The sequence below is a fragment of the Trichomycterus rosablanca genome, chromosome 3, assembly GCF_030014385.1.
Source record: "Trichomycterus rosablanca isolate fTriRos1 chromosome 3, fTriRos1.hap1, whole genome shotgun sequence".
NCBI classification, from domain to species: Eukaryota; Metazoa; Chordata; class Actinopteri; order Siluriformes; family Trichomycteridae; genus Trichomycterus; species Trichomycterus rosablanca.
In genome coordinates, this window is record NC_085990.1 from 42,056,062 (window position 1) to 42,068,686 (window position 12,625).

General features: G+C 39.2%; 1 protein-coding gene across 1 annotated transcript in view; it reads right to left on the minus strand.

The window, feature by feature from the left end:
- The window catches only part of rbms3 (RNA binding motif, single stranded interacting protein), a 296,186-nt gene that overhangs the window by 26,912 nt on the left and 256,649 nt on the right, over positions 1-12,625 (minus strand). The window contains exons 9-10 of the mRNA XM_062992124.1: positions 7,916-8,012; positions 4,355-4,405 (exon numbers count right to left, since the gene is read on the minus strand). Of these exons, the coding sequence (XP_062848194.1) occupies positions 4,355-4,405; positions 7,916-8,012 (148 nt within the window). The remainder of the gene's footprint in view (positions 1-4,354; positions 4,406-7,915; positions 8,013-12,625) is intronic.

The following is a 12,625-nucleotide window of genomic DNA, read 5'->3' on the forward strand; positions in this document are numbered from 1 at the left end:
TCTGTGTCACTGCTGTGCTGAGAATCATCCACCACTTAAATAATACCTGCTCTGTGGTGGTCCTGGGAGAGTCCTGACCATTGAACAACAGCATGAAAGGGGGCTAACAAAGCATGCAGAGAAACAGATGGACTACAGTCAGTTATTGTAGAACTACAAAGTGCTTCTATTTATATACAGTATAAGTGGAGCTGATAAAATGGACAGTGAGTGTAGAAACAAGGAGGTGGTTTTAATGTTATGGCTGATCATTGTACATACAAATACCAAACACTACCTGGTACCTACATACATTGACTATTTTTTAAGCTACACCTTCAATACTTTGAACTTTGTGGGTATCTATTGGTAAGTAGTTCATACCCTGATTGCGCCCTATTTATCAAAAGGAATCCCCCCTCCCATCTCCCCAGGGGTCTCAGTGACCAAATGCTGTTTGGCTAGTAAATGCAGTGATAATATTGTGATAATGACATGACACTATGTGTTGTTTTTATAAGGGTAGCAGGTGCAGCAGTGTTTTGGGGATTTTTAAATACCTCTGAGCAATGCTACTTGAGAATCTGTGCCCCATTATTATTTTTTTTACCAATTCTTACAACTCTCTTAAACAAAACCTTTAAAAATTATGTATGAATAGACACAAAAAACTCATTCTATATCATTAAGTTGCTGATTAAATAAATTAAAAACAAATTACAAATGAAAAAAAAACCTTACATTGGTATTATATTTTAATAAACCTTAAAAATATCCTACATGTCAACCCTTTACCACCGCCTTACTGGCTTTATAGAGAGCAATATACACCGACTAGGCATAATATTATGAACATTGACAGGTGATGTGAATTACACTGATTATCTCTTCATCACGGCACCTGTTAGTGGGTGAGATATATTAGGTAGGAAGTGAACATTTTATCCTTAAAGTTAATGTGTTAGAAGCAGGAAAAATGGGCAAGCGTAAGGATTTGAGTGAGTTTAACAAGGGCCAAATTGTGATGGCTAGACGACTGGGTCAGATCATCTCCAAAACTGCAGCTCTTGTGGGGTGTTCCCGGTCTGCAGTGGTCAATATCTATCAAAAGTGGTCCAAGGAAGGAACAGTGGTAAACCGGTGACAGGGTCATGGGTGGCCAAGGCTCACTGATGCACGTGGGGAGCGAAGGTGAGCTACTGTAGCTCAAATTGCTGAAGAAGTTAATGCTGGTTCTGATAGAAAGTCGCAGTTGCAGGGCTGTTTTGGCAGCAAAAGGGGGACCAACACAATATTAGGAGGGTGGTCATAATGTTATGCCTAATCGGTGTAAAACTAGGTTTAAGTAGGTTTACTATAGTATTTTACAAAAACCATGCTTATTAAATAATAAGTGCGTTATTTTTCTGTTAGCATAATTATTATGCTCTTCATAACCTTGCTTTTATTGTGTTTGGAATGCACAAACCTTGACATGAATGCAAGGCAGAAGAGCATTAAGGAACAGAAGAGTATTCAAAAAAACAAACAAAACGATCAACTGTAACACAATTACACTAAAAGAATTTCTTAAGGAACATGATCATGGGCTCAGAGACTGTTATGTTTCTGTTAAGTATCATTCTATCTAAACTAAGTGGTGATTAAAGCAAATATACATCACTAGCAAGCATCATTTTATTCTTTGTGTTATGTTTTTACCTTTATGTGTTTAATGTTAGTGGTACAATTTAATCATCAATGGTAATTATGCAGATGTAGCCTATGTTTAGGCTATAGCCTATAGAATGCAGTAGATAAAAGCAATGTGAAGACAGTTTTAAACATATTAATGCATAACCATAGAAGCTGCTAGGTAAAACCAATGTCACTGTAGCCGTCACAGGCAATTTTGTATCTCCAATTTACCTAATGTACATGTCTTCGGACTGTGGGAGGAAATCTGAGCTGCCGGAGGAAACCCACACAGGGTTGCATGGCAGAGGGAGAACACATAAACTCCACACAGAAAGGACCCAGATTGCTCCACCTGCGAACCCATGACTTTTAGTGTTTACAGTATTTAACTATACCTATAACTAGGCACAGTTTTACTGGGATGCTTCGTTACGGCAACTGTAATTGACCATGATATTACCACCCAACAAATATGGCTCGATGGCCCTCTATAGGCTGTCTCATACAACCCTATAAGCTCCAATAAGCAAATTCTTTGGGCCCATTAACCCAGGCTACAGTGGGCCTACTACACTGTCTACTACAAAGTGGTCTGATGAGCATGTGGTACATCTGTTAAGTGCTGTGTTAATCTTAAAATGACTCCACGGGCCTTTATATATTGCAGACTCCACTCTGCAAGTGTTCCAAAACCAAGGGTTCATCAGAGCACATACCATAGTATTCATGACAACCATATTTTACATTTTTCACCATATAGCTAATGTACTGTATGTAGACACCAGACACCATGAGCTTAATGGACAATTAATTCCATAGCCATGGGCTTTATTTTTTTTTTTACAACTGTAACAACCTCTACTCTTTTGGGAAGGTTTTCCACATGATTTTGTAGCGTGTCCAATTAGTAAAACAATACATTTATGAGGTTAGGTTCTAATGCTGGAACAGACCTGGCTTACAATCAAAGTTCCAACTCATCTCAAATGAGTTCAGTTGGGTTTAGGTCAACCCTGACAGTGCAAACCACTGGAGTTCCTCCTCACCACACTTGTCAAAGCATGTGTTTATGAACCTCATGCTGAATCAGGAAAGGGCCTCTTCCAAACCATTGCCACAAGGTTAAAAGTTTATAATTTATTTTAGATTAGAGTTTAGAATTGATTTTATACACTTGTTATAAACTTGATAATAATGGTAATCTATATCTCATTCACTCATTTACTGTATATCACAGTAAATATCAAATATATAAGTAGAATATCAGATATAGGTATGAATGAGATACCTATATCTGATATTCTACTTTTATATTTATATTTTTAATATTTTCCCTATATATACCTCTATCTCTCTATACAGTGTATATACACACTGATCAGCCATAACATTAAAACCACCTCCTTGTTTCTACACTCACTGTCCACTTTATCAGCTCCACGTACCATATCAAAGCACTTTGTAGTTCTACAATTACTGACTGTAGTCCATATGTTTCTCTACATACTTTTTTAACTTGCTTTCACCCTGTTCCTCAATGGTCAGGACCCCCACAGGACCACCACAGAGCAGATATTATTTAGGTGGTGGATCATTCTCAGCACTGCAGTGACACTGACATGGTGGTGGTGTGTTAGTGTGTCCACCAACCAAAAATATATTCAGCCAGCAGCGTCCTGAGACCACTGATGAAGGTCTAGAAGATGACCAACTCAAACAGCAGCAATAGATGAGCGATCGTCTCTGACTTTACATCTACAAGGTGGACCAACTAGGTAGGAGTGTCTAATAGAGTGGACAGTGAGTGGACACGGTATTTAAAAACTCCAGCAGCGCTGCTGTGTCTGATCCACTCATACCAGCACAACACACACTAACACACCACCACCATGTCAGTGTCACTGCAGTGCTGAGAATGATCCACCACCTAAATAATACCTGCTCTGTGGTGGTCCTGACCATAGAGGAACAGCATCAAAGGGGGCTAACAAAGCATGAAGAGAAACAGATGGACTACAGTCAGTAATTGTAGAACTACAAAGTGCTTTGATATGGTAAGTGGAGCTGATAAAATAGATATATACGGTATGCGACGGTATGCTCATATTGTTAATATCTAGATATTATCTTTATTTTTATATTTATACTAATATATATGTATAATTTGTTTCTAAATATAAATACACTACTGCTCCTATTATTTTATTACTATTATTATGCCAGATGCACAATTTGCACATACTTTTTTTGTATACCGTATATTGTATAGATTCACTTTGTACGTTTGCTACACCCTACTTACTTTATTTGTACTTGTTCTTCTTCATTTGCTTGTTCAAGTACTGGAGGCAAATAATTCCCCTCGGGATAAATAAAATGTCTATCTGTCAGTCTATGTTGGTTTTTTAATACACCTAAACTAAGTAATTAAAGGGTGTCTACATATTTTGGCCATATAGCACACATGCACCATGAATATTAAATCAATCTCTCTCTCTCTCTCTCGCTCGCTCTCTCTCTCTCTCTCTCTCGCTCTCTCTCTCTCTCTCTCTCTCTCTCTCTCTCTCTCTCTCTCTCTCTCCTCTCTCTCTCTCTCTCTCTCTCTCTCTCTCTCACACACACACACACACACACACACACACACACACACACACACACACACACACACACAATCAGATAGCAGATGGGCTGGACTTACAGTAGGCTGCATAACATACTGCTGGTGAGGCATCCAGGACGTACTTTGCACCTGTGGGGAAAAAGAGCATTTTCTCAATTTACCTCCTCTTCCTCCCCCCTGTGGAACCTCAGCCCGGCGACGGCAGCCAGAAATACAGCGCGATAATTACAGTGGGATCGGAATGCCACGAGGAGCAATATTGTCTCCTAATTACAGCAGCGCAGCAGCAGTTTCATCATCATAGCTCCGTCTGGCCCAAAATCTAAACTTTCATCTCCCCCGCCTCGCTGCTCTGCTCATAAAGCGCTACCCAAATATTCCTTATTATTGCATTTGTTCCCAAACAAAATGCGTCTATTGTTTTCGCAACATGATGAGTTAGTGAACGGCGGAATTCTCTGCAGCTGAGAGAAATATAAGGCTGAATTTGTGCTTAAACGCTTGTTTTATTGTGCACAGGGCAGAATTTACATCAGTCATTGCTACATTTGCCCTTTGAGGTGAGAATGTTCTGCATATCGGTACACTGGTGTCATTATGGCGTAAGTGCACACCTCATATCTCTCAGCTGCTTAAAGATTCATGCCTTCTCTTGTCTATCTAATTTTCTTCCTTGCCCTCCTCATTTAAACCTGTAAGTGATACAGTTGCCTCTTATTCTGTACTTTAGAGGAGTTTAGGGGAGAAATGGAGGTGCTTTGCATTGATTTTCCATCAGCTCGAGCTGGAGTCATCACACCATGTTCAATGCGGGGTGTGATTCAATATTAATTAATGTGGGGCGGGTAGAGAATTTGCATGTAATGTCACAATACTCCATTATGAGCTGCTTTTCCCTGGGAACATGATTACACTAAATGTTTTGTTCTGCTTTGCAGACTGTTTTATGTGTATAAACGTGCAACTTGAGACATAGACCTATTTTATAGCAAAAGCACCAGCGCATGCACAGTACAGCAATCTCTTGCAGTATATTGACCACAAAAGCAACTCCCAAAGAACTGCATTCCTGTTCGCTGACTTGTTTTTATTACAAAGAGTTTATTTATTCAGATTGATTAATTCACATTCTTATTTCTCACATCCCGGACGAGCCCCCAGTTAATATGTTACGACCTAGTCTAGGGTACAGGTTGTAACAATGTATGGAGAAGTCTCTAAATGTTTTCAGCTAAACAAAACAAAACTGGACAAAGAGAGTCCTGTGCAATATAATTGTAAAGTTTACATTAATATGTAAGGAATGTATGTACAGGTGTCAGAAGAATGAATTTAAAAAAAATTTAAAGCAGGAGCTATAGTAATTTTATAATGTATATGATCTAGGGCTTCCGAGTTTTAGGTTTTGGACCAGACGGGCTCTTGAAATAGGATTAAAATAACAATGTATGCTATTGGGATATCAGAATTAATTCTAAAAATCAATGGCTACAGATTATATATTGATTTCCCGCATGCCCACATTTGTTGTTTTCCATAGTGGGTGTAATGATATAAAAACTACCAACATTCATATTTTTTTCCTAAATTAATTTTACTTACATTCAAATCAAGTGGGTTTTCTGACAAGACAAATGTTCCAAATTACATTCTGTTCCTACTTTTCATTTTATTAAAGTGAAACATTTTAAGATAGTATTTGATTTAGGGAGACATGTAAAACATTAAAAATCATTTATGATGTGCTCTGGTGGTGCAGCAGTTTAATATTCTAGTGTTTGAGCTCCTGAGTTTGAGTCTTAAAAGTGCTATTAGCATGACTGGGTGTTCAGCAGGCAAAGTTGGCCGTATCATAGAGAGGGAGGGTTGTATAGGGTTTTTCCTCATTGCTACTGACATACAACCCCTGCTGTCTGGACCAGGTGTCGACATTAGCAGTGAAGTGTTGTGAAACTGGGTCTGTCTGAAAAACTAGTGAGCTGCCTTGCTGTTTTACTGTCTACATAGGCAGCTGCCCAAGTAGGATTCTTAGGATTCTAATAAGTCATCGACTAATAAGGCAGATTATTCAAACGCACTACTTAGACAGCGTTTCCATCAGTTTTCGCAGTTTTCGCTTACTAAGCAAACACAGCCTATTCAAACCAGTGGGATGAGGTGGCACATGGTGCTAGCTAATGTCTCCCTCCGTGTACCGAAAACGGTTACATTTGCTGACAAGCCAGAATTTGCATATACGTAAATGACACTTGTGCACCATTATACAAATTAAAATCAATAATAATTTATTTACATATAAAAATAACTCGGTTCGTTGCTCCGCCATATTTGTAATTTTTTTGCTGGGATTGCCTTCACTGCTAAGGAAGCATCGGATGCGCCCTCATTATTCAGGCAAAATACCGTTCAGATTTAAGGTGCCTTACTAGAAAGCATTCGAAGGTGTCTAAGAATTTGAGCAGCCTACTTCTCAGGAGCGCATGTATGATGATGTAAAATGCTGTCTATGTAGAGAGCTCACTAGGTTTTCGAACACACCCAATGTCTTTGTACCAGAGGACTATGTTTAGTTTTGAAAACTTAACAGCTAAAGACAAGGTTTATCTCAAGTTGTTTTGACAGAGTTTATCTATTGTATGTTAGGTGTGATTGCACCAGTAGGACTGCTTAATATCACTGTACTGTACGCTGTGTAGTGACAATAAAGAATCTCGAATCTTGAACATAGGCATAATTTAAGGTTCTCAGTGAAAATTTTCAATGGCTAGTGTGAAGAAAAGCCCATGACTTCTCACGTGTTGCAGGGGGCGGGTGCTAGTGTGTGGTTCTCCTTGGCCAGGGTGGGGACAGTGCAAGCAGCAGATGAATATTAATAGGAAATCATGAGTAAACTTAGGGATTAAAAGTAAAAAATAGTGTCTAAGAAAGTATAAAAAATTGCAATAAATGATGCATTTTTTCTTTCTTAGGCACATGACAGCATAAACCAGTTAATGTATCAGTGTGGTAATAATATAACGTTTGTGCAAATGATTAAAGGGTAAAGCACTAGTGCTACTGATTTCATAGTGCCACTATAAGCTAAGTCATTATAGCCCATGTGCTGTTTTGATTATGGGCCTAGACCGCACACTATATGATAAGCAGCAGAACGATACTGCGGTGGAACTACACACTGTACATTTGATGCAAACGTCTACAGTGATTAACATGGTCTATACTGCATGTAAAGTGGATGGTGGTAAGGTTACCCATCCACTTTGGTACAAAACAGGCTCATTTCAACTTGATATATGTGACTACTGTGAGTGTTTGTCTGTATGCAAATAGGACACAGGTTATCGTGAGGACAGGAAGAGGTCCAGGATCTATGGGGCTTTGCTTGTTCCCAGCTTTGTGTTGTTTAGTTTAGCTTAAGCCAAATCAATTAAGAATGTCCGTTGCTGTTAGCTAGTGTTTGCCCTCTCTCCCTCTCTCTCTGTCCTTGTTCGTCAAGGCTAAAACACACTGTTAATAAGTTTTCCCAACACACCAAACACAAAGAGGGACAGAGAAATCATTTTCTCAGCTTCAATCTGTGCTGTTTTGTGTGTGCGTATGTATGTGTGTGTGTAGTTAATCTAAAGCATATGACCTCACCTGATATGTGGAGACTGGTGAGGCAGCAATGAATGGAGTGATTGATGTCTGGGCGATCATGCGGTTGGTGGAAATGCTGTATGGTGAGGAGTAGAACCTGCACACACATACACATATTTATGCAGTGATGCATCAGTCATGGACAATTCATCCCAAAATAGTCATTTGGGGCTGCTTGCACTAACAGATAAGGCAACATAACAGCTGAAGTCATTAACATAAGTAAACAAAGCAAGACAAAATCAAAACTAAAAGGTTATAGATCAATTACTTTATAGAAATGTCTTATGTGTATAGTGTTTGGGTTAAATTCATCACATCCACATCATTTAAACAGTCAGTTTATAAACACAACAATGAAGCAGGCTGATTAAATTAGAAATATGTTAAGAATATTAAATATATTACCAATTTTGTGAAATAAATGGTAAAAGAAGTAAATACCAAAGCAGCTGTGTATCTTCTTTAGTTTGTACCACTTACAAAAAAAAGTTGGAATATTATTTAGCTGTGTCATCATGCTTTAAGTTTAGTTTGAGGAATCTACTCTTTGATGCAAAATAAACTTCACTTTCCCCCAAGTAAAAACACAATCAGAGAAATGTATTGATCAGGTGGTCTATACCAGATGCCGCATTGGACACACTTGCTTAATGCACTCATATCTTGTGTGTGTGTGTGTGTGTGTGTGTGTGTGTGTGTGGGAGGGGACACTCTGTGACATCTGCCGAATAGATAGATAGATAGATAGATAGATAGATAGATAGATAGATAGATAGATAGATAGACAGACAGACAGACAGACAGACAGATAGATAGATAGATAGATAGATGATAGACAGACAGACAGACAGACAGACAGACACAGTAGATAGATAGATAGATAGATAGATGATAGACAGACAGACAGACAGACAGACAGACAGATACAGTAGATAGATAGATAGATAGACAGACAGACAGACAGACAGTCAGACAGACAGACAGACAGACAGACAGACAGATAGATAGATAGATGATAGTCAGACAGACAGACACAGTAGATAGATAGATAGATAGATAGATAGATAGATAGATAGATAGATAGATAGATAGATAGATAGATAGATAGATAGATAGATAGATAGATAGACAGACAGACAGACAGACAGATACAGTAGATAGATAGATACAGTAGATAGATAGATAGATGGATAGATAGATAGATAGATAGATAGATAGATAGATAGATAGATAGATGATAGACAGACAGACAGACAGATACAGTAGATAGATAGATACAGTAGATAGATAGATAGATAGATAGATAGATAGATAGATAGATAGATAGATAGATAGATAGATAGATAGAACTTGCTGTTCAAAAAGGACCAATTTCTTATTGACATATGAGAAAAGGGTGTGTTTTTAAATACTAAAAATAAATGCATATCTGCAAAACACATACAGTAGTTAAAGTTGGAAACAGTTAACTAGGCTAGGCATACATTTTGACTGGCTTTAAAAATGCCATCTAAGATCATTTATTCATTCATTGGGTCGCAGTGGGTCCGATTCACAGAGCGAAAGGTAGGAAACACACCAGGCAGGTTGCCAGTCCATCACAGGACAAACACACATGCACACCTGGACACATGGACTTTAATAGCTTTAATTAACGTGACTGCATGTTTTTATACTGTGGGAGAGAAACTGGAGCACCCGGAGGAAACCCATAAGGACCCGGGCAATCCCAATGGGGAATTGAACCCAGGACCTTCTTGCTCTGAGATGACAGTGCTACCTACCTTGCCACCCACCATATAATTGTGACAGTGTACAATCCAGAAATACTTTGTTAGAAGCCTTGATCAGGGGCCAAACCGTGGTAATCTAGAGGTGATGGTGCTTAAACCAACATTGTTCTGATTACTGGTCAATTACCTTAACCTTGCTGAGCTAAGAAGGTCTTGGATTATATTCCCAGGTGGGGTGGTCTGGGTCCTTTCTGTGTGGAGTTTGCATGTTCTCCCCGTGTCTGCGTGGGTGTCCTCCGGGAGCTTCAGTTTCCTCCCACAGTCCATGCAAGTCAGGTGAATTGGAGGTACAAAATCACCCATGACTGTGTTTGATGAATCTTGTCACTGGTTCAAACCCCACCACTGCTAGGTTGTCATTGTTGGGCCCTTGAGCAAGGCCCTTAACACTAAATTGCTTAGACTGTATACTGTAATTTGCTTTGGATAAAAGCGTCTGCTAAAGGCTGAACATGTAAACATAAATGGATCAGGATTTGTAAGGAGAATAAAAAAGGTTAACTTGACTGTTAACCTGAGTCTTATTATCCGCCCCTGAATGTACAGTGTTTACGTCTGAGCTATCTTTACAGTAATAGTGTGTAGCACCAATGTTTCCCTGTGGCTCTTGGGAAGCGGAGTGATGGGCCGTGACTTTATTTAGCATTGTGTACCTAGAGCGGGCATGTTTCATTTGGTGGGCTGGTTGCTATGCCATATCGATTGGAGTGCCTGGCGGCTGAGTAATGGAGCGTTGGGAGTGAAATGCTGTCTGCTTCATAGCTTCCATTCCCCACATGCTACCAAGAGACTGAGTGAAAACACTGCCACTTTTCACCCCAATGGGCTATAGGTCCAATTAAGGCAATAAAGGAATGTATCGATAGTCATCCAGGTTGGCGTAGTTGAACGTTTTTTGCATGTGTGATTCCGTTAAGCGTAGGGCAGCTCGGTTCTTATTTATGTTAGCTATTAGCGGCTATGGCCCCCTGTCAGTATGGTGACATGGCCCATTAAACACTTTGAAAGGCCTAATTGGAAACAGAAGATTACTAATACCACAGAGATGGCTCATGACCGGCCAGGGAAGACCGCTACGATGACCTACATAATGATCAGATTAGATTGTAAAAGTGCAAATTTGTGAAAATCAGGCATACAAAAACACGAGCAAGCTAACACATTCTTTTAGTGGCTGCCTAATGTGAGCTGAAGCCACATTTATTTAGTCTTCACATTAATTCATTAATCGTTCATTACCCTGGTCAGGGTCGCTGTGTGTCCGATTCATTAGGAGAAAGGCAGGAGACGTCGCCAGTCCATCACAGGGCACACACATTCACACACACACTCACATTTTTTAGTAGCAATTTTTAGTAGCTCTACTTGGCCTGACTGCATTTTTTGGACTTGTGGGAGGAAATTGGAGCGCCCAGAGGAAACGCAGACACAGGGAGAACATGCAAACTCCACAAAGAAAGAACACTGGTTGCTCATCCAGGAAATCAAACCCAGGCCCTACTTTCTGTAAGGCGACAGGGCTACCCACTGCATCACCCTTCATTCTATACATTATTTTCTCTGGATATATTAATACAAAGTCAAAAGTATGTGGACACCCCTCATATTAATTTATTTAAAATGTAATTGTTTAACAGATGATATCAAAATGCTGACATTTTTGTGGCGAGTTTCTTAAATTTACTTTGACTTTTATTTGATTGCAGACAGGATGAACCTGAAATAGTTCATGTTTTATCTGCACCGAGGATATCAAGTGATTTAGTGTTTTAGCTTTTATTTTGTCTCATTCTTCCTGCAAAGGCGACTTAAGATGAGCAACAGTACGGGGTCGTTGTTGTTGCCTTTTTTGTTTCAAAATTCTCCACACATTCTCTATTGGGGACAGGTCAGGACTGCAGGCAGGCCAGTCCAGTACCTGTACCCTCTTCTGCATTAATGCTGCCATTGCAGAAGTGTAAATAACCTTTGCCAAGGGCACCGACACATCCCCATACCATGACAGACCCTGGCTTTTGGACTTGTTGCTGATAACATTCTGGATTGTCCTTTTGTCTTCGGTCCGAAGCACACAGCATCAATTTTCTCCAAAAAAGACCTGGAATGCTGATTCATCTGACCAAAATAAATGTTTTCACTGTGTGATGGTCCATCCTAGATGCATCCGAGCCCAGAGAAGTCAACGCCGCTTTTGGACATGGTTAACATAAGGCTTCTTTTTTGCACAGTAAAGTTTAAGTGGCATTTGTGCATGTAACTCTGTATTGTAGTGCTTGACAAAGGTTGGCCAAAGTAATCTCTCACCCATGTGGTTATATCAGCTTAAGCTTGCGCCCTTGGCCTTTACACACTGAAATTCCTCCCGATTCCTTGAATGGTTTAATGATATTATGCACTGTAGAGGGAGAATTATGCAAATCCCCTCCAGTCTTTCTTTGAGGTACATTGTTTTTAAACATTTCAATCATTTTCTCACACATTTGACAAACTGAAGATCCTCTGATCATTTTTGCTCATCAAAGACAATAGCCTTTCCTGGATGCTGCTTTTGTACCAAACCATGATTACAATCACCTGTTGACATCACCTGTTTGGAATCAAATCATTATTTAGTTTTTTCACCTCATTACTAGCCCTAAATTGCCCCCATCCCAACTTTTTTTGGAATGTGTTGCAGGCCTGAAATGCAGAAATGGATGTTTATTAATAAATGAAATGAAGTTGAGCAGATAAAACATGAAATATCTCAGGTTCATCCTGTCTGCAATCAAATAAAAGTCAAAGTACATGTAAGAAACACTGCATTTTTATTTTATTTGCATTTACTGTCCCAACTTTTTCTGATTTGGGGTTGTACTAAAAATAGAAAAATAAATTTTTACTGAACTTTTAACACACACATTTGTACTTGTCC